This window comes from Aquila chrysaetos, chromosome 4 (assembly GCF_900496995.4).
Source record: "Aquila chrysaetos chrysaetos chromosome 4, bAquChr1.4, whole genome shotgun sequence".
Lineage (NCBI taxonomy): Eukaryota > Metazoa > Chordata > Aves > Accipitriformes > Accipitridae > Aquila > Aquila chrysaetos.
The window spans coordinates 12,599,371-12,624,340 of NC_044007.1; the positions used below are offsets into that span (position 1 = coordinate 12,599,371).

Genomic DNA, 24,970 nt, shown 5'->3' on the forward strand with positions numbered 1-24,970 from the left:
ACAAAATAAAAGTTCTAACAAAGAATTATGGAAAAAACCTATTAGGTTATCTAGTTTATTTCTTGTCATTGCAGAATAGTCCCTCTGAAGACATTTTTATTCAATTTGTTCAATGCAGTTTTAAAGGCTTGGAAAGGCATAAGCCACAGCTGCTGCCCACAGAAGAATTTAGTCTGCTAAACCCTGATCTCTATCTTGACACATAAGCACCTCTCCGTACAACTGATATTCCTATACAGCAAATACCTAAAGGCTATGTTAGAAATCCCCCATTCATTGTCATTGACTTCATATTCATTTCATCAGAGATCCACACTGGCATGTGGTCCCGCCTATAAGGAAATCCTTGAGAGACTGGCACGATAGACTGCCAGCTCCTCTGGACAAAGAAACTCTCTCCTTCAGTGTCTGAAAACACCTGCAATGTTTCAAGTACTGTCAAAACACCCCAAGAATAATCCAAATGCAGTCACCTTTTGCAACAGATGTACAGCATGGCTGGCACGGGCTGCATTGGTGGGAAAGATAGGAAGTCTCCTTTCTTGCCAGGTACCAGTGTTCCTTCTTTGCGCTGTCTTTGTAGTCTGGTGTAATCAAGCTGTGTGAATATAACATCTAATATATAACACAAACAATCAGAAACGTGTCAAATTGAAGTATTAAAGGTTTGGCATCTGGAAAGCTTGTTTTTTCCTTATTTTTCTGATGGCATTTCTTCAAGCGTTTGGCAATCCCATTGCACGTCCTGCATTTCTGTGTGGAAGCATCCATTTTTATTGAAAAAGCTATTTGATTAAGAAAATTTTAACAGCATCTTTGAACACTTTTATGAACTCTCCTGTTGTTACAGTTTTCTGGAAGTGAAAACTATTACTGACTGCCACATTGCCCCTGAAGAGTAGCAGAAGATATTGGGAGGGTAAGTATAGTTGTAAGCACCATCAAAGGCTTAGTGGCTCTGGATCAGGAGTAAGCACTGGAAGAAAGACAGAACTGTAAAAAATCTCTCGTCTCAGAGGCAGGATATATGGGCTGCATGGCAAAACACATTTAACTGGAAACAGTAGCCAGCACACATCTACCTCCACTACATCTCTAACATGGTGAAAATTATCATATATCCAGGCCTGTATGACTTTATTTTCTGTATTTCTGCACTTGTTTTCTTCACCCTCTCTACACCACACATACTATACGTAAATATCTGTAATATTGAACGCATACTGTAGGTAACACACTTCTGGTTATCATGAGATCTTTGTCTTTATACCATGTGTTAACTCTGCAGCAGTGGGACTGGAGAGAAAACGCTGCTTTTTTACATAAAGTTTTAACTTCTCCCTGGAGAGAAGGACGCAGGGCCAAATTAAAACTTTCTGCTTGCCTCCCTCCAAGAAGGCAGCAGACCCACCCTGCCGAAGAAACCAACTGGATGGACATCCCCACTCCACAAGTCTGCTACCTTTGGTGTTAAAAGATCTAGACATATAGCAATAAACGTTGAGGGCCTCCAGAAGTCACTTACCTTAGTGTTAAATGAGCTAGGCATATAGTGAGTGAATCCCTTGTGGTTTTGGTTATTTAGGATCTTTGCAGGCTAATTACAAAATCTAATACTTTCTGAATACAGTGTTTTGAAAAAGCAGAACCTGGATTAACCCCTAGGATAGCATACGTACAAGGGAAGCGTTCAGACCATGCAGCAGAAGACTTAAAATCTGGTTTTAAAACACCTTCTGCTCAAGACGTAGGCTGCCTCCTAAACGCGTTATTTTTTTAAAAAATAACCATACTGAGTGGCTCAAACACAATGCCTGCCAATTAATTAAAAAGAACAGAAACGCTCTGCGCGGCTAAAACGTACTAAACCAAACCCTGCATGTTGCAACGCTGCGACACTCCAAGGCAAGGGCCTGAAAAACGGGAAAGACAAGCAAAAGCTTGTCTCCGTTACTCCGGTACAACACCGGAGGCCGGCGAGGGCCGGGGACACCTCTTGTTACTGAGAAGACGCCCTGTGGGCTTACAGGTACCTTAATAACGGATATAATACCAAGAGGTTGGGAGGGAGCTTCTCCGAGCGCCGGGGGTGAGGAGGAGAGCAGCTGCTAAGCCCCCACTGCCGCCCTAATCTACGCCCCTCAGACCGGCCGCGCCCCGGCCCTTCCCTCCCCCGCTGCCAGGCGAGTTCCCCCTCAGGGGCGAGGGCCGTCGGCCCCGGCCCTGAGGCGGTGGCGGGCGCCGGCGCGGCCTCCCTCGCCCCGTCAGGGCGCCCGGCCGGGCGCCCTGACGGGGCGAGAGAGGCCGCGCCGGCGCCCGCCACCGCCCTAGCGCCGCGCCTGCGCGGAGCCGCCTCTGCCGGCCGGCCGCCCTCCGCTCCGCCCCGCCCCGCCGCCGGGCCACCATGGGCGGCAGCGGCTGAGGCGGCCGGAGCGGCGCGGAGCGGAGTGCGGGGCGGGGCGCGGCGCCGCCGCCGCTGGCGGGAGCGGCCGCGGGGCGGTGACTGGGTGCGGATTGCCCGGCCCGGTGAAAGAGCCGCGGGAGCGCGGCCCGGGGACTTGTGCGGCGGGCGTTTCTGGCGGCCCGAGCGCCGCGCCCTTGCCCTGCCCCATGTCGGCGTGGCTCGGCCGGGCGGCGCTGCTGCTGGGGCGGCCGGGGGGCCCCGCCGCCGCCGCCGCCGCCCCCTCCTCCTGCCTGGGGTCGCTGCGTGGTCCCCCGCGCTGCTGCTGCCGTCGCCGCCTGGGCAGCCTGCGAGGCGGCGCCGAGGGGCTGCTCCTCCCGCTGGGGTCGCCGCCGCCGCCGCCGCCCGGGCGGGCGCTGGGCACCCACCCCAAGAAGGAGCCGATGGAGGCGTTGAACACGGCGCAGGGGGCCCGCGACTTCATCTACAGCCTGCACTCCACCGAGCGGAGCTGCCTGCTGCGGGAGCTGCACCGCTTCGAGTCCATCGCCATCGCCCAAGGTGAGCGGCGGCTCCCTCAGACCCCGGCCTCAGGGGCCGGCACCCGCCGCCTCCCTCCGCCCTGAGGGCGGGCGGGCGGGGATCGGCCCCGCGGCGGCAGGCGGCGGTGGGGGGGGGCCGGGCCGGGCCGGTGCGGGGAGTGAGCCCCCGAAGTTCGGCGTTGGCTGCGGCGGGTTCCTCCCGCCTTCGCCCGAGCGTCTCCTTCGGGTGGCCGAGCGAGTGGGAAACTTCGGCAGGGCAAGGCGTCGAGAGGCGTACGCCGGTGTGTTTTAGCGTGATGGGCTGTGAGGCGCACAACCCGAAATTTACTTTCCAGAAGGGTCTGCAGCACCTTCAGAACTTAAAACGGGCCACCGCGCCAGATCCTCGGTGTGTTTGTCATCTCACGAGGAGTTTCGGAGAGGCGTGGGTGGTCGTTTTTCGGAATGGGAGTAGAAGAGCGTGTCTCGTAAAATCCTCTTGACGCTAGTGCAGCAGTAAATTGATTTCAGACCTCTTAAGAGATGCCGGCTGCTGCTACTCTGGGGGCTCATTCACGAATTACACTTCCCTGCACAGAGAGCAGCTGTCTGCTTACCGGCACTGCTTCTTGGAAGTGTTGGTTCTTATGCGGGAAGGTGTGTATGTGCTGCGTAGGTTTATAGATGTATTTCTGAATATAGTGCTATGCAACACCAATTAAAATAATTCACGGTGATTTTTTCGTCTGATCCAGCTGTTCTTGCCAACTTGACGCTTTTCCTTAAACAAATCAAACCCTGACAAAACCAAATCCTCTTAATTACAACCTCGGTACTTCTGGTTCTGATGCTTAGCTGTAATTTACAGTCCCTGTTGCAACGAAGGTTGATAGCAGGTACTTAAGAGATCAGTGTGCATTTGATCTAGGCCTCTGTGACTTTGATAGTAGCGTGCCCTTGGAAAGGGCATTTCCGTCCCTTGTGGCTCTTCTGTACTTGTCTGGAATAAATCTTGTGGTGGGCAGAGAACAGGTCCAGGGGTCAGCTGTGGGAATGCTGCTTTCATGAAGAGACAGAACCCTTTCAGGTACCTCTTTGGTTTTGTTTATAGCACACTTGCATATAAACAGTAGTGTGTCTAATCAGAGCGAGAGTAGTTCACTTAAATGGTTCATTTTAGAAGCAGTGCTGCTGTTTAGCAGGGCATGAATCAGTTGTGTTTGTTTTCCAACATAGAAGTATGCTTTGAGCTGTTAAGTTGACACTAACTTTTGAATACTAACAACTAATACTCTTCCTAAATAAATACTTCTCGGCTTCTGAGGAGTTCTTGCCATGAGGTTTTTGTGCGAGTTTCTAACTCAGCAGTTACTGGTCAGCCGAAACTGGGCTGCTCGCAGTGCTTCTGTGTACCTGGAGGATCATGTGGTCGATATCAAAATGAGACTTTCAAATGCGTTCCAGTATAATGTCTCAAGGTTTATACAGAGATAATTCAACAGATGGTCCTATTTAATATCTTGTTGCTCAGTTGCTGTTAGCTATAATATGAAAGTCTGTTTCTATAAAATGCTGTGACTTTCTGATGATTCAGGATTTAGAAGATGGAGTAACAAAAGCATTAGTTTGAGTTTAGAGACTTTACTGCATGGGACCTTATTAGTAAACGGCAAATTTATTCCACTAGTGGAAACTGCAATTTGCTTGTGCCTGAAACTGTGAGCATTAATCTCACTGGAGGGATCATTTCAACAAAACCTCAGTTATGGGCTTTGTATTCTCACAGGTAAGGGCTGCATAAAGTGTAATGCCATCAGACTGTGGTCCTTGGAGTCAGATTCTTGATCGGCCCAACTAGTAGCTTGATAAGACTTTTTAAAAAATAACCTTTCCCTTTAGCCAGCTCTTTTTTTTTTTTTTTTTTTTTTTTTTTTACCAGCCTGCAGCATGATAACAGCTGTCAGCTTTTAACTCTAAGAAATTGTATTTCTTCATGTGTTGTGGAAAGGGAAAAATCATAACCAAGAAGGGCTTCTAGTAAGTCTGTTGAATAAAAATTAGAGGAAAAAAAAATAATCTTGAAACTATAGGGCATACCTTGTGTACATTCCCTGATATTCTAGAGAAGTAAAATCACGTGAGCAAGAGAGGAAACATGGCACAGAATTCATTCAGCGCTGGTAAAGTAGGTGCCTGCTTTCTTTAAATGCACCACCATAGCACTGGATCCTCTTTGGTGCGCATGTGTTCGAGCGGCTGTGGGCTAAGGAAGTAAACGGTAATGCCAGAAGTCCCTGGGTGGGATGGATTGCCCATAGCTGTTTTCTGTAGAGGATTGATATTGGCAGAATTCAGATTTTACGTGAAGAAAGGCAGTGAGTGTAGAGCCAGGCTCTTGAGGAGTGTCAGATGTGTATCGTCACTCAGCACCAAGGAGGGCCAGAAGAAGACAAAGTGGATAAAAGGGCTGCACTGGAAAGAAAATTATATGATTTCTGGGCTAGATGTTGATATTCTGTACTTAACGTGCTTTATTATGGTTAGGTGATAATTTGTATGTTTGCTCTTTCCTGCTGTTGAGGTGGTGGCTGCATAGGAATGATCTAACTAGGTATACAGGTTGTGATTGTGAGTAGCAGATGGGGGGTGAGAGGTATTTGTGCCCTGCTTTCCAAGTACTTTCTCCGCTATACTAGTGTCATTTTTGATTTTTACAACTGATGAGTTCAATCAAGATAAAATGGTTTTAGAGATCTTGGGTTTCTTCTCGATCTCCTCATTTGGTGGCAGCATGCTGTAGCTCCCAGTAGCTGATTCTTTAGATGAGGTTGCTTGTTTTACTTTTGCATTGATTTCCAATGAAAGTGATCCAAATGCAGCCTTCAAATTCACTCGTCTACCTACTGAGTAAATTTCAGTGTCCTGTTTGAGTCTGGAAAATCAGTCTCTCCTCAATCATGAAATGCCTATGCAGTTTTGCCACTGTGCTTAAGCTTGTTTTGTGCCTGTGATCTTTTCATAGTTCTATATGGAAAGGGAGGTCTTAGTCCGTACCCTTCTTAACGCAGTCCTTATTGGGTTAAGTTTTGACCTTCTTCCTTCACTGCCTCTTCTGTGCCCTAACAGACCCCATATCAGCTAGGGGAAGCTGTCAGCAATATGGGGAGACCTGGGCACATCAAGAACCAAATGGGGCCTGTTCCTCAGCCCATTCCCAGGCCTACCACCAGAAGGATGCAGTTCCATCAACTAATTGCCCTAGCGCGAAATATGACAGGACACACTATCTGTGGCCTCCGCTAATGGCAGAGGCTGCAGGGAAACCCATCCTTTGCTGCGGCTGCTACGCTGAAGGACGGTCCTCAGGTAGGTGAGTCGTAGCTGGTGACCTGTAAGTTAGGTGAGTCTCTGAAGCGTTTTTGAAACTTAACACATCTGTTTGCGCTGTAGACAGAAAAGTTGTAGGTGGGGAGAGGTTTGTGAATGTGTTCCTGCCATCACCTTGTCACCTGTCTTACCTGGATGTTTGTCTGGACTCTTAGAGCTTCCAGATGCCGAGCACTAGCAGTCAGTTTAAACAGTTTAGCTTTATTAATAAACACTGAGATTCTTCTGTTTGTTTTAGTGCATCAGTCAGAAGACAGAGCTTTATCTGTGAGCTTGTGATAAAGGATGGCTGTGAAGCTGGGAGCCTGAGTTGAAATTAATAGATAGCTTTTGCCTAGGGGAAGCTGGGGGGAAGGCTGTGAAACTGAATCTGGATGGAATTGTTCTCAGAAGATATTTTGAGAACTGTCTTGATTTAGACTATAATCTGTATCTTACTATCTTAAAGTTAGTCAGAACATCACTAAGTTGCTCTTTTTCAAGACAGCTGCAAGACTGTCTCGCCTGGATTTAGTTTTCCTTCTTCATTAAAGGCTTTTAAAAGTCTTTTTCTTCCCCTGTCATTCCCCCCCCCCCCCCCCCCCTTCCCAATCTTGGAAAGGTGAATAAGGTCTCACATTTTCCTAGGAAGAGGCTTGAAACAAAGTTTTTAAATTTCAGCTTCTGTTTCTTGTAAGCATGTCAGCCACACCATATGGAGATGATGCATGTGGACTTGAATACAAATATCTTGTATTTTTCTTTCTCATAGTTACAGGAACACTGAAGTAGCAGGTAGGCCAGTTCATTTTAAATGTAATAGTTCTGCTTTCCTGTTTGTGGAAGTGGTGCCCCATAATCAAGTTTTGTTGGCAACAGTCAAATCCTCCTTCCAGTTGCTCGTTTCTTGTATGGGGGACATGAAAGTGTAAAAATCTGACTGGCAATGTGGAGAATGATTTAATACCTCTGACCTTCTACAGCAATTTTCTATTATAAAAGAGTGGTATTGGAAAGAAGATGTAACTTCTTTCTTAAGGGGCTTATTCAGGTTTTCTACCTTTAGTTTTCAACGCATGATATTAAATGATTCATGAAAGCGCTTCTAAGCAGTGCAGCAAGCCTGGTAACAAGGAGGAAAAATACTAAAGAGTTCAACTTGCTTAGGTAAGAAATACTAAACTTAGCATGTCTGCTGTGTCTTTATTGCTTCTAAGGGTACTGTTGTTCTTATCTGTGCTGGGTTAAAATATTCTTGAGCCCATACGTAACCATTTTCCATTAATAATACTAACATGATGGCTATCTAGGGCCTCTAAGAAATCTCAGGTCTTGATAGTGAAAGAAGCCATTACTTTCCCATCTTTTGTTGCAAAGATGGGAAAACAATTCCTTTTTTCCTATCTTTGTGTACATATACATAAAATATATATACACAATATATCTTTGTGTATATATAAATTATATATTTTTAAATATATAATGCATGTACATTGAACACAATTCCTTGAAAGCACCAAGTTGCATTTTATGTTTTTAATGGAAGGGTTTTGTGTGATGTGATCACTAAATAAAAGGCCTCTGGAGTGTAATTGCTTGGTTCCCTGCCTGTTGAGGTTGTGTATTAACTGGAAAACATGCAAAAACCTGGTAGCAATGCAGTCTTGACAGCTAGTTTTGTTGGTTTAATTTACAGGTCTTGGGGAATGCAGTCTCTAGCTAGATTCTCTTTGAAGGCACTGGTATATTATATCATACATGGTTTAAGAAATAATCTGACCAAACTGGTGCATTCTGATAGAAGAATGTTCATAACTTCAAGTTACTGCATCTTGTGTTTGTTTAAAAAAAAAAAAAAAGTTAGTGTGCAGGTAAAGGGCACCACCTCCATGTGTTCAATAGGGCTGACAGCAGGGGCAAGATCTCTTTGTGGGAATTTGCGAGCTTTTAGCCATTGTTGTCTTTGGTGCCAGAAGAAACATCTCTGGTTTCTGATCCGGTGTTAAATTTATGAACTCTCCAGTTTACTGGAATAGTTTAGGAAGTCTTCGAGCCTAGGTGCCTCTACTTCCACAACTTTAAAAAGAAGAGTTAATTCAGAAGACTGCAAATGCCATCAAAGACAAACGGATTTCACTGAGGTTTTTAGACACTCCAGACATGATGTCCTATGAAAAAGATTGCCTTGTTGGATGAGTCAGATGCTTCTTGCCAAGAGGAACAAACCAGTTTGTCTGCCCTGGTGGTTTAGAACCACTCAGATTTTAGCACCTCTTCTTGTTAGAACTTAAATCTGTGTTAACATAACAAAGCATAATTTGATCCTTCTGGAAGTACTTGTCTTGTTTGAAGAGTGATTTCACAGTACACGTGTGAGTTTTCTTGCAAGGACTGCCCAGCCCACTGAGCTGGGGGAAGAGGGAAGAGTCCTGCTGGTGTGCTTTGGCAGGTACAATGGCACCTGGGCGGGACGGTTCTCTCTCCCTCTCTCTTCTACAGGCCCAATGTATGGAGGTGAACTCTGAGCTGTGTGTGGAGAAAGATCATCTACCTTTCCATTGCTGTGACCTAGGTCAAGAAATTGTTTTTTAACTCTAGTGTTTGATTGCTATTCTAGGAGAAGGTCTTCTGGCAGACTGCTGGCAAGCATCTAATTCAGAAGCTTGAAGTGCCCTGTCAAGCTGGTAAAATGACAAACTCTTACCAGCCTGCCTGCGTGCAGCCCCTTTGTGTTCTTAGACCATCACAGCATACACCAGGACTATGGCTAATCTCACTGCTGAGTCAAAAATACTCAGTGATGAAAGGAATATTACTTTTCAGATGGAAACATGTACTACTTCTTTCTTTGCTTCTGAAACTTTTTTTCTTTCCAAAATCATCGAGCCCTCTTGTGAAGGCAGAGTGCGGGAGGAAGAGTGCTACACAGACTCTGCTGATCATTTTCTTTAAAATCTATTGATGGAACTGTTCTATTTTCAAATGGTGGTCATCTATGTAATGCCAAGTATTTTATTACCTGTGATAAAGTAAACTATTACAACAGACTTTGAACCCTAGGTGTTAGTTAACACCAATATTAAATCCTGGCCATTTACTTGAAATTGATACGATTTTGCCAGGGGGTGGGTGGGAAAGAAGCAAGGAGTAGGAGCTGCATATCTTTCTAGTTATTCTGACACTATTTTTCTTAACGGCTTGGTGAAGAGAGGGAGAAAGGCTTGGTGAAGAGAGAGAGAAATCATAAGCTGCATTCATCCCCTTAGCTGTCATGTACTTCCATATCTGGAATACTCAATGCGTAAATCTGCTGTGGCTTTCCCAGGCCTTGCTGTTGAAGAGCAGGGCTCTGCCTTCTGCCCTCTTCAGGGAGCTGGGACAAAGCCTGGCCGGCAGAAGCTGCGTTCTCGCTCTGCTGACAGCTCGCAGTGGTCACGTAGCTGTTGTGACCAGGGACAAGGCTGGTTGATCAAGTGAACCCTGCAGCTACTCTGTTGAATAACAGGTAGAGGTGGGAGTTCCATCTCCTTTTTGTCTTTAGATTGGATTCTCACTTACGAAATTTAGTTAGATTTTATTTAGATTCTCTTTTCTTACGTTAAGAATATGGATGCCCATTATCAGAAAAGACAAAGTACATAGGAAGGTCTGGACACTGCATGGGGGTGCCTTAGTTAAGAGATTTAATACTTCTGAAGTCCTGTTGAGAGGTATGCCCCATTCCCCAAGAAACCTTTCAAAAATGAAAGTGTAGTTAAAAAATACCAGCAACCCCCCCCCTCCCCCTGCCAAACCCAAACCACCAACCAAATCCTAAAACTCCAAAGCGAAAAATGCGTGAACAAAACCTCACCTCCAAAATGTACTCTTGGGTAGTAGAAAATCTCTATTTCTGTTGTTCATTCTACCACTTACTGTGTTTCATTAGTCAGACGTTGCATGTCTTTATTGCAATGCTCCTTCGTGTTTAAGCTTTATTTCAACTGGATGTGTATGATTTATTTGGACTTCCTTTTTAAGTAACAATAAAACTGCAGATTTAGGTAGCTTGGGGAAGTTGAATTTTTCATCCTCTTGTCATCTCAATACACACATGGTGTCTTATGGAAATGTTAACTATATTGAAAATTTTTCAATATAGATTTTGACTTTGAATAAATTTGGTAATTCCCTTTTTCTGCTTTAAACTCTCTTTGTGAGGCTTATTCTATTCGTGCCAATGTAGATAGTACTTTGAGACAGGGCCATGTGTATATTACTTAAGTATTAGAAGAGGCTGAGGTTTAATGTCATAAACAAGAAAAATGGTGCTTGGTCACTCGTGGTAAAACTATCCTGAAACTGTTCTCTGAAAGTGTCAGATGTCACTGTTACTGTCTACCTTTGAACCATATTCAGTGAGGTACTGTTTTCTGAAATTCATGTTGGTTTTGCTGTCATGGTTTGGTTTTCTTCCATATTCTGAAATTCTACTTGCTCTTGTAACTTAAAGCAGGTTCTAGTCTGAGTTCTCTGCTTAAACGCAGAAATTTTGCTGTATGTTTTTGGCAGAGGAGAGTCTGCAAACATTCACGTGGAATTGGTGTAAGACCTAGAGAAATCTATTTGTCTTAGTGTTTATAAAGGCTCTTTCCTTGCTGCCGGATACTCCAGTATCGATTGGAAGATTTTAAATAATGACTTATTGCTGTCTTGCTTTTGAAAACTCATTGTAGCATCCAGATATCCTAAACCACTGGTACCACTTGAGAAGCCAGCGAAGGAGGTAGTATCACCAGAGACGAGCAGTACTTTTGGTACAGTAAAAAAAAAAAAAAAAGGCGTTTGCTAAGATGTGGCATTGCATAAGGCCAGCAGGCTGCTGCTTTGACAGACTTACTGCTTGCTTGTTTTGATGCAGTTGGCGTGTATTGCTACAAGAAATAAAAGTGCACAGTTTTTTTAAATGTATATTAATATAAAGCCTTCAGTCTCAGGAATTTCAGTGATCCCCATAGTACTTCGGAGACTTACTCTTAAATGTGACCAAAGAAGTGTTTCGAGTCTGGGTCTTGTGGAAACTCCTGAGCTATACCACAGTTTATAGATAATACTTGACCAGATATTTCAGACTGAAACAGCTTCATTTACTTGAAGAAGCTCAGTGTTATCTACTTTATACCTTTTCCTAGGAAAGTGCCGTGCATTAAATTACATGTTCCAAACATAATGCAGGAATAATATTACTGTTAAAAGATATCATTTAGTTAGCTGCCTTTGCCCTTCCTTGCAATTAATGTTTTAGAAAAGATAAAATAGAAGATTGCTCCAATTAAAATTTGTTTTCCATCTTTTGCATGTGTTTAAGCATGTGATGTGTACAAAATTGTTGTCATGCACTAACGTAATTTAAATCACAAATTAAAAAAATATCTAAACCTTGAGCCGTTGTTCTTCAACTGCATGTGTCTTGTGTAAAAATTATACATTTTATAGTTATCAGGAGGCAGATTTTCCTTTTAGCTATCTTGTCTGGTATAAGGAGTGCTTTTGACTTAGGTCTTTTTAGGAAAGATCACTTGAAATGCAGCTTTTACTTACAGTGCAACTTAAACCTTTCAGAGTGATAGATTAGAAACACTTAGATCTCCCTGTAATAGGCATGAATGAAATGGATCATGTTTATTCTGTGAACACAGTTACTGTTTCAGTATGTAATTTAAATTAAAAGAAACTGAAGTCTACCAGTTTCTCTAAGAAAGAAATTATTTAAAGCTTACTTATTCGACTGAAAACTCTTAGCTTTAGTCAGCCTTATTTATTATTTAATCAATCCAAATACAGAAATACAGAGGCAGCTGGTGTCTCTGGGAGAAAGTCTTTTCTAAAAAGAAAAAGTAAATGGAAAAATGAGATAAGTATATCATGCAAAAAAAGTACTTAAGGAAGCTGTCTTCGATCTCTCTGGTGTTTATTTATTTTTTTTTTACAAGTGGCTGATTTTGGGGAAAGCTAGACTTGTGCGTATGAGCTGTCTAGTGCCCCGCTCCTTCTTTCTTTCTCCTTAAATTAGCATGGTGTTATTTCAAAAACGTGAAGGCACATGCTCTTGTTTCTGTTTTGTCGCTGTGTATGAGAACTTCCTTTAACATCAAACAAGCCCCTTGGAATTTTTGGGATGTGACTCACCCGTGCCTGAAACAAAACCCTTGCTTCCTCTGAAACAGGGGGAGCATTTGAAGGCAAAGCCGACAAAATACTGTTTTTAACCCAGCAGAGTGCAGATTTTATTCAAAACTAAGGGATATAGAATCATAGCTGGTTTTTCCAGTGTTCATTTACTTTGGATTCTTAGATATTTGTATGTTAATTATTAATAAAATATCTGCCTTAGCAGCCATAATACATACTGATACTTGCTACTTGCTATGCTTTTTTTGCTGCATCATTTGCCAGTTTCCATTTGTATGTGATGGGCTCACCATGCTCATTGCTTTTTTTGGTATTCTTTGAGGTTTTTTTGTCAAAATTAAACTGAGATGCTTCAGCTTTTGGCAAATTTCAACAGGTCAGTCTTTTAACTTACATGTTTCTCCCTAGATAATAAAAAGAGCAAATAGGACTATATTTAAGACTGCAATATTACGTGTTTGGAGATGGGGCATATTCTGTATCAACTCTCCTATTGCCTTAAAGCAGACATAAAGAGCAGGTGGCTTGTCTTATTCTCTCCTACTGCTTGTACCCAGGGATAAAACCTTTCCTCAACATGCTTGCTAAATACTTTGTAGCTTTTAGGATGTCAGATAGGAGCATAGCATTTCCAGAATGAAAACTTGCCTTACTGTTTGGCAATGATTTTGGTGAAAGGCTTCTGCATGACCTGGGGGAAGGACAAAGCCTTGAAAAATCTTTTTCATTTCAAAAAGAATAGGAAAGTTTGAGAGAAAAAGGCTTCTACAGTGAGGCCAACTTGAACTGAGAGGAGCCAGAGACATGGGTCTCAGTGGTGGCCCAGGCACTGGTTCCCAAAGCTGACTTCTTGGACTTAGTCTGGACCTCTTGGCTGGACACCAGATGTTCTCTCAAAACTTTCTGGGAACCCTTCAGGCAGGGTTAGGAGGAGACACGGGACATGGTATGTGATTCTTGTCCATGCCACAGAGGTCTGTCTGCTTCAGGGTGTGGTGTTGTATGTAAGGTTATATTGCCACAAAGCTCTGGTATTTTCTTCAGGTCCAAATGCTTACTGTGAACCAACAGGTAATTGTTGCATTTTGACTTGCTGCATTTTTCTTTTAGATGTCATCAGTTTCTGGTTATTGTACTGTTAAAATAACTTTTTTTTGTTCATGGCTTTCAATTATTTGCTCTTGATAGCTTTTGACTCTATGCAGTGATCTGTCCCTTAGTGCTGGCCAGTTCACTGTAACTCATCTTACACTAAGAGCGTGAATCATCAGTCTCCATTAGGATATTATCCCACCTTTCATAGCAAGCTGAATGGGTAGAAACTGTGTTTTATTTGCTTTATTTGGTTTCATGAAAGACTGGAGAGAAACGTGCATGGAACAAACCAATTTCTTTAGCCAGCTGCTCTTTTCAATACCATCAGCTTGTATTTTCAGATTGCAAATAGCCTTTCAATCCAGCTGTTTGTTTGCTTCATTATGTCCTGGCAACAGGCTGATTTTTACAAACCACAAGTAAAGATGTGATGTTACAGATGTAAAACTAACTGTTTTCTTCAAGATGAAGAGCTGTAAGAATTTAAGAATTGTCAGCTGGATCCACAGCCATCTTGCCTAATAAAGATTTTTTGCTAGAGAGGAGATGGGAGAGCAGCTTGAAATCCACTCCTCCCCCCCCCAGTTTTCCTATTACCTATTTATATTATTTCATGGAGTAAAGTAAATAGGTAGCTGCAAAAGTGGCAGTTCTGTTTTAAGTAATCAGCCTGGTGACCTTTTCCTCTTGAAAATGTCGGACAGACTTCTTGTGATTCTGTCTCCCTGTCCCTGAACGGAAGGAACATAACAAAGGTGCGTTTGTGGTTCTGATACAGCACCAGTGGCCCGTTCTGGTGGGAAATATATGTGACTTGTCGTTTAATTGTTTATTGGATCTGGTTTATCAGAAAGAAAAAAGTCTTTGGACTCGTAATGTTTTCACTGTTGGTTTACTTCTCTGGGTTGGATGCTAGGAACCTATCGTATCAGCCTTGTTTCCATGCTTATATAGGTTTTTGCAGTTGGACACTAATATGGCTGAGTGTTACTGTGATTGATGTCTGACCTTTTGTGTTAAAACCTCAGTTAAAAAAAAAAAAAAGCTCACTTTAATTATTCTTTCCGAGCCATGGAGGAAAAACATTTAGATGGCTTCCCCCACAGTGGGATAAGAGCATGCACAGATGAGCTGTGGATGAGCTGATGTGTAGAAGATGTGACTTGTCTGTATGGGTGTGGATTTATTGTTGGCTTCACCCATGTTGTTGTAAAGGGAGTGTCCTGTTCTTCCCGCCTGCTCTGAAAACCTCTGGGTGTGAAAGTCCCCTTTCTGCTTTCCATGTTAGCACTGCAGTTCTTCTCTGGGCCTGGCTGTACACCTGGCTGAGCACAAGTGCTAGAATAAAGGAAAAGTCCCAAATACATGATCAGGAGGGAATTTAGGAACAGGAGGAAAAGTATTGAATCATCCCTTGCAGCAGCAACATGAGTTTAGGTCACTTCAAGGCACAGTTTTGTATTTGACCTAAGGTTCTGTCTTTCCTGTTTTCTTATGGGAAGTGCCACGGGAGTTTTTGTGCCACAGGCGTAGGTCTGTTCTGGGATCCCTCTGTGTCACTAACAGCACATATAGTGACTTGTGATAGTGAGCAATACTGTTTTGATTACATTTTTATTATTGCTAAGTACTTGCAATTATATGCGGGAGCATTTTTTACCTCAAAATTCATCTTGTGACAAGGCAGGGAGCTGTCTCTCTTCTCCCTTCCTCAAACTCTCTATCCAGGATTATTCCTCCTGGAATCAGTGGCTGCCCCCTGTATCCCACAGCACTTTGCTTCAGCACTGGAAAAGGCATCCTCAGCCTGAATCCATCCCCTTCCTCCCTGCTGGGTAAGAGGCTGTGTAAACATTGCCCAGATTTTGGAGGAGCAGATGAGAATGAGGGAGGGAAGAATGCTTGAGGCACACTGAGATCAGCCCCCATTGTACAGCATGAAAATGTGCAAATTTCATTAAGGTCTCCAGTAAATACAGGCATTACAGGTATGTCGTGGAGGCAGGCAGTACACTAGTGCCACAGCATGCTTTCCACTGCCAAAGGGAAAAGTGTTAAATAGATTAGCTTCATATTTCCTCCCATGTAGAAAACAAAACAGGCTTATGTGTGCAGAAAACCTTGGACTCAGCTGTGGGTTTGTGTTCATAATTTACTAATTCTCAAGCTGATTAGCAGAACTGGAGGTGAAGGGTGTAATTTCAGCACTCATGGGAGTCTGCTGCACGCTCACAGTGAAATTGTGACAAAAGAACAGGTAAAAAAAATAATAAAGTGGGAAAGGGAAGACGTGCAAAGTTGAAAAACAAAGACTGTGTGAAGTAGCAAAACCTTGTCTTTCATAAACTGGGGTTGGGTAGTTCCCTGGGAAGATTAAGCAACATTGGGATTAAATAAATGGACCAGATGTGTAGTACTTCATAGAGCATTGGTCCTGAAGTGGCTTTAGAGGGAGCGTGTGTGCGGCTGTGACTTGCAGTGGTGTGACATGAGCTGAAGCTTGTGTTAGCTGTGCAGTTGGAAGCTGCAGAGATGCACTTGCAGCTGAGTTAGTTAATCCTCCTGAGAGAGGGCTCGTGCTTACCAAAGGCTGCAGAAACACTGACCGGGAGAAGAATTTTCCTTTTTTTTGTTTTGTGGAATAAAGGCAATTGGTGGAAAGAGTTAAAAGTGAGTTTAGAACTGTTCACTTATAGGAAGAGTAGAGCACAGTAGTCATTGTTGTCCTCTGCTTCTCCTTATCTACATGACTTTATTTACAAAATCAACAATCTTAGTAGTTTCAGATCATTTTCATGAACAGAGTGAATTTTTTAAGTAGAACTTAAAATTCACATGAAGAATAAATTAATAAATAATGCAGCTGCAAAACAACCCAGCAGTTATTCCATGTTCTTATAACATAAAAGCCAAAAGAAAATATTTTGAGGTAAAGTTCCATGTAAAGTGTATTTTATTTGTTTTTACTTTATATCATATAATTCATATCTTCAGCTGTTTGCTAAAGATAGCTGACACTGCGGCTTAGCTTTGACTATGCAGAGAGTCTGATGTTGAAGTCTGCCTAGTTTCACAAATGCAGCCAGAGGCTTTGCTAAGTTACGTGGGGAAGTGAAGAAGAAAGGTACCCAAGTGATGAATCCACTGCGCTACCTCTAGCAGTAGATTAAGTGTTAAGAATAGCTTAATTGCTACTGCGTTCTGTATTCATTAGGCATTTATATAGAGAGGTACGAATTATCTGAGTATAATTTATGGCTGCAGCTTAAATTGTCAGTGGTTTCTTATGCCAGTCCTTTTGCTGACAGGTATGAATAGTTTCTTAAGGACTTCGGGGGAGCTCATACTTTTCTCTTTATTGCCTCAATGCAGTGAAAAATTAGGAGTGTAATTACACCAAATACAAGCCTGTAACAAAATGTTTGAACATCATTCAGTTTATCTGTCATCTCTTTCTTTCTCATTCTGGGTAGCTGTCTTAATTCTGAAACAGATGAAAAGCAATAAACTCTACATGCATTTAAAATTATTTCAGAGAAGCTTATTTCTGTGGTCTTACTTGCTTCCAAGGTCGTCCTCAGGCAGGGAATGAAACTTTCTGCTTAAGAAAAGGCTGCTACTTAGTGGTGTGTGATTTAATAGCAGTTTGTCTTCAGCTTTCTGTAAAGGTCATACTACAGTTCTCTTAAGGGGGGGGGAGGGGGGAAATCCTACCGAACACATCCAATTTACCACTTGCCCTCCTGGTGCTACTGCACTGCTGTAACTGCCTGCACGTAGTGTTGGCTGTTGGAAGGGTTGTTGCTGTCTGACTGAGTACAGGTGCTGGTGCTGCTGGTAGCAGCGACTGTGGGAAGCACTCCTGTTGCCAGCCTTGGATTTGCTCTTACAGTAAGCATCTCTCTTGATAACAACCAAGTAAGTCACTTTTTCTCATTTCAAGACCCTTGGGTACTGCAAAAGGCAAAATCTCGCATTCTGTGCCTGGGAATGACAGTATAAACAACAAGCATGTTGAAAAAAGCCAGTGAATATAGCATGGACCTGGTCCACTACATCTGCTATGAGGCATAAGCCCCCCATGTTATTAGTACGCTCAGTTTTGTGCTAGGGCAGCGGAGGAAGGAGAGTCTTGGTTCCCCTGGTGCTGCACAGGCTGTCATTAGTCAGCTTCGTCCTCCAAGGGGATGTGCTGCTGGCTGCAAGCACAGGATCATGTGCCTGGGCTTGAAAGCCAATGCTGTGCCCTGTTATTCATAAATTACCTCCCCCCTCCTCCTTTCCTGGGAAACAAGTGTGGTTTTGGGCAGGTGGGGGAAGGTCATAAGGGAGATGAGGGTGGGAATAAACAGACAAACCCATCTCTTGCCACCTTCTCAGATTTCTCTTTAAAAACAGGGCCTGGGGGGGACATTGTTAAATAAAGGATATTATAATTGTACATATAACTCCCTAGATATTTCATGAGCACTCATATATAGGCATCACTGATGCCTAACGCTGCTCTATTTCAAGGCGATGAAAGCCCTCTACTAGATCAGATCTCTTTGGTTGTGTGCAGACCTCTGATAATTCTTGTTAACAGATCTTCTGCGGTGTCCCACAGAATTGCTTTGCTTATCCTCTTACGTGAACCTGCTTTGGAGGACAGCTGAAAACCTAATCTCACACCCTGATAATTCATAGATTCTGTGGTCTTACTTGTTTCCAGTTCAACACTGTTGCTGAGCTGCTGCTCTGCTCAACTACAAACGGGTGAAGTGATTGATAGATACGTACCTAGAACCAGAGAGGCTTAAGAAAAATCACTGCTGATAGAGAAGTGCCAACACCTCGTCTTACTGAAACACAGTTAGACGAATATATTTGGATGAGATGAATTCCACTCTAATGTTAGTCTGAAGTACTTATCCAGTCTTTTTTCCATAGCTAGTGGAGAGGGTGTTAATAATCCCCGGGGAAGATGTGTTCATCTGAAGATAGTTTGCTATGCCATTGGGAGGTGTCCCTCCTCTAGCTCCTGGGAACTCACTGCAGTCCCTGAGTGCTAAAATGGAAAGGGTGAGGAGGGAAAGAAGAGCCAACCTCCATTTGGGACGATGGGTATTATTTTGATTTTTCTGAGGCAGAGAATTTTGACTCTGTGGATGGCTCACTCCAGTCAGGGAATTGCAACAGCCAGTTTATTTCTTGGCAGCCCTTAAGTACCTTCTTATTTTTTATCTTTTTGTTAAATAATATATAACCATTCACTTCTGGAATGCACAGATCAGAATACCACGTTATTGTTCCTGTTCACTCTCCTATCAATGTTACTATGTTTCTGGCACTTTTATACAAACACTTCAGCTGTTTTTCTGACATTTTCCATTTCTCTCTGAAGGAGGCAGCTCAAACTCCGTATTTCTGTCCTTACCCTGCATCTCTGTTACAAACTGCAAGTCCTTTCTGAATTGTCATCATTTTAGCTCATTAACCCTCTTGAATCTTGAGGCAAGTGTCTTATTTCTAATTTTTTTCAGCTGTGGTTGGAGACCTTGTTAAGCAAACCACTGCAAATCCTATTTTGGCGTGGTGCCAAAACCTGCTGGAGTGGAAATGTAAGGTTGACCTTTAAGTTTATAAGGCACTGATAGAGAATTAGATTAGATCAGGAAAAAAACCCTCTTAATGATGAAGACAGTGATTCAAGTCTCTGGATACCTGTTTGCATTTTATGCTTTCTCCTAGATTTCTGGTCAGGTTTTCTACCTAAGGTCTCTGTGTTTTGTTAGACATATTTAAAAGGATATGAATGCTGTATCATTTTTTCGGAAGGGATACTAGGATAAGTGTGTTGTATACTCACAATATTTGATGACGAATATCCAGTAAGCACTGCAAATAAGGTTGAAATTAAGTTCTATGATATTTAAGACTAGGCTGTCCTGCATCTGGTGAGAAATAATGTACATTTCTGTTGATAAATGCATCCGTTCTAGGGAGTAACTACCGGCCACTAGATGAGGTGGTGCAGAGTAGTTGTATTCCCAATCATGGGGGGGGGGGTTGTGTTTTTGTTTTGTTTTGGTTTTGGGGGTTTTTTTTCCCTTTGGACCAGTTTGGCTGCATCCATTGTACATGGCACTTAGCTCTGGATTTGTCCTGGGGCCCATATGTCTGGGCTGCCCAACTGCTCGGCGGGGATCCCAGAAATGAACTATGCCTGAAACCACCCCTGGGTTTTGTTCTGAAGGGAAGTGGCTGGCTGGTGCCAGGGAGCAAACAGCAGTCCTGCCAAGCTTGTTGAATGCTTTATCCAGTAGATATAACAGTAGTTTCAAATAAAGATGATAATCTCTTCTGCTACATAAAGGTTTTTCAGGGAGGGAGATGGAATGTGATCACTGTGTCATTTTCTACAGTGTTACGGAGTATATTAAAAAAAAATGTTTAATGTTCTATTTGTATTTACACAGAATATTTGTTTGGACATAGTTATTTTTTCAGGGGTAGTTGAGAAATTATTCTATCATGTCCTCTGTCTATTCTTCTCTTACTATTGCCTCACTTAGCTTTCTCTTCTTGCGTGCATGTGACTGAACAGGCTAACAGCCAAGTTTATATTTAGCACTGCACGAGTCAGCATCCTTTCATGCCTTAATTGCTGTAGTAACAGGAAACCATTTGTGAGTTATAACAAATGATGCAGAATTTTTTCTTTGCTGTCAACTCGTGGATTGTTTTTTCCCATCTGAAATATTAAGGGAACCCAGTTGAAGATCAATGGACATGGTTTTTCAACTTTGTGTTTTGCTGTGTGTAATGAGATTTTTGCAGTTTTTGTTAAAATGTCAAGGAAAAACAGAGGAGGAACAAAGGGAGAAGGGGATGTGCTTTATGAGCTTATTCCATGAATGAACTCATACATCATAGTGAGAATTTACTCTTAAGGATCCACCTGTAGATAGTGAACAAAGCAATAACACACATCTCATTTCTAGGCTCCAATCCAGAATTTTGGGGATAAAGATCCTCTTATGAACTCATGTGTAAAGGAGTACCTCTTTTTAATAGACACAAAAATTGCTTTGATTTCTTGTTCTGTGCAAGTGAAGCCCTTGCTGTCTCCATGATGCATATCTGAATGATTTGCTGAAATGACCTGGACAGGCTTTTTGGAGGAAACCAATTGATGAATTTGAGACAAAACCTTCCCTAACTTCCAGATGAGACACTACCTTCAGAGCCTACAATGAGGTCATAATGGATTTAGATTATTAATATATTTCATATTCCTCTTCCTTACCTTCTTGGTATTAATTGTTAAATCATTAATCTTAACAATTTGGTCACTATTTCAAAATCTGTAAAACACTGCTCATATTTTTGTCTTGGATTTACCAATACTCAGCTGTAGGATGTATCTTCCCAGGGTAGCCCTGGCCATAGTACCTGTTACCACTGTTACGTGTTTCCTGCCCCTGGGTGACAGTAACAGATTTAGCTATAAAATTTTATGGCAGTGTTAGCTGCAATTTGAATAAAACATAATAATACATGCTTTTAGGCTTGCAAGTTCTCTTGTATGCCAGCTCTTAAAAAATTGATAACTCAAAAACTGGTGATGACAACTCTTTGGGTTTTGGTTGAGTTTTTTTACCAACTGTCTAAATAAATGCATCCCCATTGGTTGGGGGGTTTTGTCAGCTAAGAATAATAATCTTAAAACTAAACTGCAAGTACTGTCTTGGTTAAAATCAGGTAAAATTGGCAGAGTTAATTTAACCTGCTGGATTTGGCCCAAGTTGTGGATAATAGTATCATTTATGTTGACAGTTTTATATTCCCCCCTGGGTTCTATCTATTAAAAAAAAAAAAAGGAAATATTTAGTTAGCAAAAAAGTGATACTGTAAATTCAAAGAAGATCAAGAACAGATTTAAGGCAGTTAATTTTTTTCTGCTCCCCAGATTTTGCTAATTCAGGGCTCATGACCTGTATTGCACTTGAACCTTGGTTTATAACTTCATTTATGCTAATGAATGTCACTTAGAAAACAGCAGTATTCCTTACTCTGCCATTTCATTTTATTCCTTCTGCGATAAGATGAATTATGGTGTCTTATTCAGCACTATGGCATAGGACGAGCTGGCGAATGGCTGTTGTGAAATGCAATACTGGGGTACTTTAGGTTTTTTCCCCAGACATTTAAACTCTGAACTGTTGGATTCTGACTGAATTCAGTTCTTGAAAGGGGGTTTTGAAATTTGGATTTTTGTTTTCCCTCCAGTAAAACTAGAAAAGGACATATTTCCTTTGCTGTACTCTCTGAAGATTTTTTCTTGGTTTTTTTGCTGAGCCTTGAAAATTCAAATAGTCAAAATAGCTTCCTATGAATAAATACCCTATTCTGAAATACGTTTTGCTATCTAGAGTTTTAAAAAATTGATTTTAAAGGAATTTTTTTTGGCTTTGTAAGATGTATTCCTTAGGTGCCTTCATATCTTGCAGAATTTTAAGGTATATTATGCTTCGAAGAGGTGGTGTTGGAAGTGATTCTTTAAAAAGGCTATTGGCTTTCCGTGCCACAGTGGTTATTTAATTCTTTCTGCCTTAATTCTTTTTTTTTTCCTCCCAGTGTCGCAGCTTAAACTAAGCCTTGGCCTCTGCAAGTAGAGTTGAGCTGATTCAGCCCCTTCCCTGTAGCAGGCAGTGCTCTGTACCTCGCAGTGGCAGAGCGTACTTCAGCCGTCAGTGAAGTCGTCTTTGTGGTTAAAGGCTTGTTTAGGTGCTCCACAGGGGACAGCTCTTTCCTTGAGCCTGGCCCTGCAGGTACCGTGTGACAAGGTCCTGAGCAACCTGGTCTGATTTGGCCCTCCTTTGAGCAGGGATGGGACTAGATGCCCTCGTCAGGCTAAAGATGTGTGTCTTGGCTCAGGCAGAGAGGGTGTCAGGATTGGAGCTTCCCTCTGGAGTGTGAGCGGGGTTGACCTGCACTAGTTATCTGAACTTCTTCTGTCAGACTTCTCCTATCCCTGTCTCATTAATACATGTGATCCCAGATTTTTTTTTCCCAGATTTATTTTCATCTCAATGAGGAGGGAAACTGTATGTCAGGCACGCTTCCAGATGAGTATAGGAGGACTGTGATCTTTTATAAAACAGTTCTTACGTGGCAGGAAGACACTGTAACCTACACAAGAGTTCCCTACGGCCGGACAAGAGCAGTCTGGTCTCCAGAGCATGGTGCCACCATGCTGTCCTTAGTGACCTCTCATTTCACGTTTGACTGCCCTAGTGGTGTTGAAGCACCTTAGGTGCCCTACTTCATAAAATGGCTATTTAGCAGGAATCCCATGCTACTGAAACAGGTTTTGTCAATGATGAAGTAATTTTTGCTTATATATGATCCCTTCCTGTTTCCCTCTACCTTGCACTAACTCATCTTTCCTCTAACCCAAAGTAGTGTCCCCCAGCCTCCCTCCTTTTAAAAGCAGCCCAAGATAGTCCTTGACTTATGTTCTGAAGGAGGTTTATGTACTCTTTAGTTAATGTGACTTGAAACTCCCATTACTCATAGATGCAAAAGATTTTTCTTTTTCCCCTCCTACCAAACACTTGTCCTCAATTCCTCCTTTTGGTAATAAGTTTCTAAAATCAATTATACACTGGTTTTTAGCTTTTTTTAATAGCTTTCTAGCTACACTGAATAGAGTGTAATTATGTAGACTGCCGTGTGCTATCAAACTCAAAAATCAGTTCTAGTTAAATCCACAAGACTACTGTTCTAGAGCTTTGTAGTATTTTGTGACAAACCAAATAGTCTTCTGTCTTCTGTCTTGATACCCAAAATACATCACTTGGGAATTATCTAAACTAACTGGTTGTCATTATCGGGGCAAACTATGAAAAGATGTCTTCCTCAGAGGTAAACAGAGTGTTTCCTGGAAGTTTGTTTATGCTATTATGCTTTTTATCATGAAATCCTGGTATGTGGAGAACTAGATCTGAAGAATAGATGGTACTTCAGTGGGGATGGTTTCAGTGACAGTGTCACATGAAGCTAAGGAACTACGCTGGTCGGTGTGATAGTTTCCCATCGGAGCAGAAAGCCGTGGAGGGCAGCACTTTCTCAGTGACCTCCTGTGCTTGAGTTTGTGATTTGGGGTTTTCATTCTCTCCCTGGCATCCAGCAGGATGGAGCAGAGGAGGTTAGGAAGGCTTCATCAGGAATGTGGCAGTGCTAGCTTAGGTTGCCTTGCCACCCCCAAGGGCATCTAGAGCTTTTGGAAACAGTGGCCTCAATTAATCTCTTTGGTTCAAAGTGGCTCTGATTTTCCCCAGTGTTGTATGCATTTGCTGTCTCAGAGAAAAGCTGCTGAAAGGGCAGTACTGGTGTACATAGACAGCTCTCTCTTTCCATGCTTCTGTAAAAGCTTTGCTTAATCAGCGAGGATGGAGGGAGACCATATGCAAACAAGTGTGGAAGAAGTTTGTGTTGGGGAAAATAGGTCCCATCCCTGGTCCCATCTTCCCTGAACACAAGCTGAAAATTTTGGTCTGGTATTTTCTGGCTGTCAGGCATCAGTGGTGCCTGTGACTTTGGAAGATTGGCTCTTGCAGGGCTCCCCTCTGTTTACCATGGGATGTTCTTTTGTTCCTCTTCCAGCCTGAGGTTTGAATCTGTGAATTCCTTGGCATTTTCTGGGGGGGGGGGGGAGAAAAAAAAAAAAAGTCTTTATTTCTGTAGTATTTGGGCTGTGCTTCTCCCACTTGCATGATAAGTACAACTGGTGTTTGTAGAGCTTAGGTAGTTTATCTATTGGGCAGAGGGAAGAAGCAGCTCCAATAACTGCTAAAGCTCGGAAGTTGTTACAGTTTAAGACCTTAAATTAATGAAATTATTTTGGAAGTCGGTGTCCTGGTTGGCTGAATACTGGTGCTATGGTCTCACCATTTTTTTCCCCCCCAAAGTTAATTTAAGTGAATATTTTAGTTTCTCCTTTACAATAGTTTTGAATGTAGAAGTGACATGGATGGAGGGATACTCACTCTAGTCTGCACTGTTCAAACATATGCTCAAATGATTCACAGCCTGTGTTTACAGCATTGTGTTTTCACGTACTTGTCTGCCCCAAGTAAAATTTGAATACTTGAGGTAGTGTTGTAGGCTTCTCTCATGTTTTACCATTTTTTACTTTTGCCTATAGAAGCTACCCAATCAAAAGTATGGAAGCAACTTGTCAAAAGCTCAGGGTTCATCATACTGGAAGATATTGGGGCAACTTTTTTTTCTGCTTTAAAAAGGGGTCTTATGATCAATATCCACATTTAAAAAAACCAAACAAAAACCCCCATCCCCCTCACCTCCTCCTCCCCCCCCCCCCCCGAAAAACAACAAAAGCAAAAGCCTAAAAAAGTAGCTTGTTTTCTTT

The 24,970-nt window shown here is 42.5% G+C and overlaps 2 protein-coding genes across 16 annotated transcripts in view; one reads left to right on the forward strand and one right to left on the reverse strand.

The window, feature by feature from the left end:
* The window catches only part of RNF139 (ring finger protein 139), a 41,420-nt gene extending 39,118 nt beyond the window's left edge, over nucleotides 1–2,302 (reverse strand). For 8 of the 13 annotated variants that reach the window (XM_030010812.2, XM_030010810.2, XM_030010813.2 and 5 more), the window contains exons 1-2: nucleotides 1,526–2,253; nucleotides 474–598 (exon numbers count right to left, since the gene is read on the reverse strand). The gene's annotated coding sequence lies outside the window, so the exon portion shown is untranslated. Of the gene's footprint in view, nucleotides 1–473; nucleotides 599–1,525 lie in introns of all 13 variants that reach the window. The other 5 variants (XR_003922904.2, XR_003922903.2, XR_003922907.2 and 2 more) reach the window with 1 other exon arrangement.
* Nucleotides 2,303–2,361: 59 nt separating this feature from the next.
* TMEM65 (transmembrane protein 65) overlaps nucleotides 2,362–24,970 on the forward strand; it is a 34,867-nt gene continuing 12,258 nt past the window's right edge. Inside the window, exons 1-2 of one of the 3 annotated variants that reach the window (XM_030010816.2) lie at nucleotides 2,362–2,962; nucleotides 6,049–6,288. In XM_030010816.2, coding sequence (XP_029866676.1) covers nucleotides 2,611–2,962; nucleotides 6,049–6,288 — 592 coding nt within the window. In that variant the 5' untranslated portion in view covers nucleotides 2,362–2,610. Of the gene's footprint in view, nucleotides 2,963–6,048; nucleotides 6,289–11,003; nucleotides 11,085–24,970 lie in introns of all 3 variants that reach the window. The other 2 variants (XM_030010817.2, XM_030010818.2) reach the window with 2 other exon arrangements.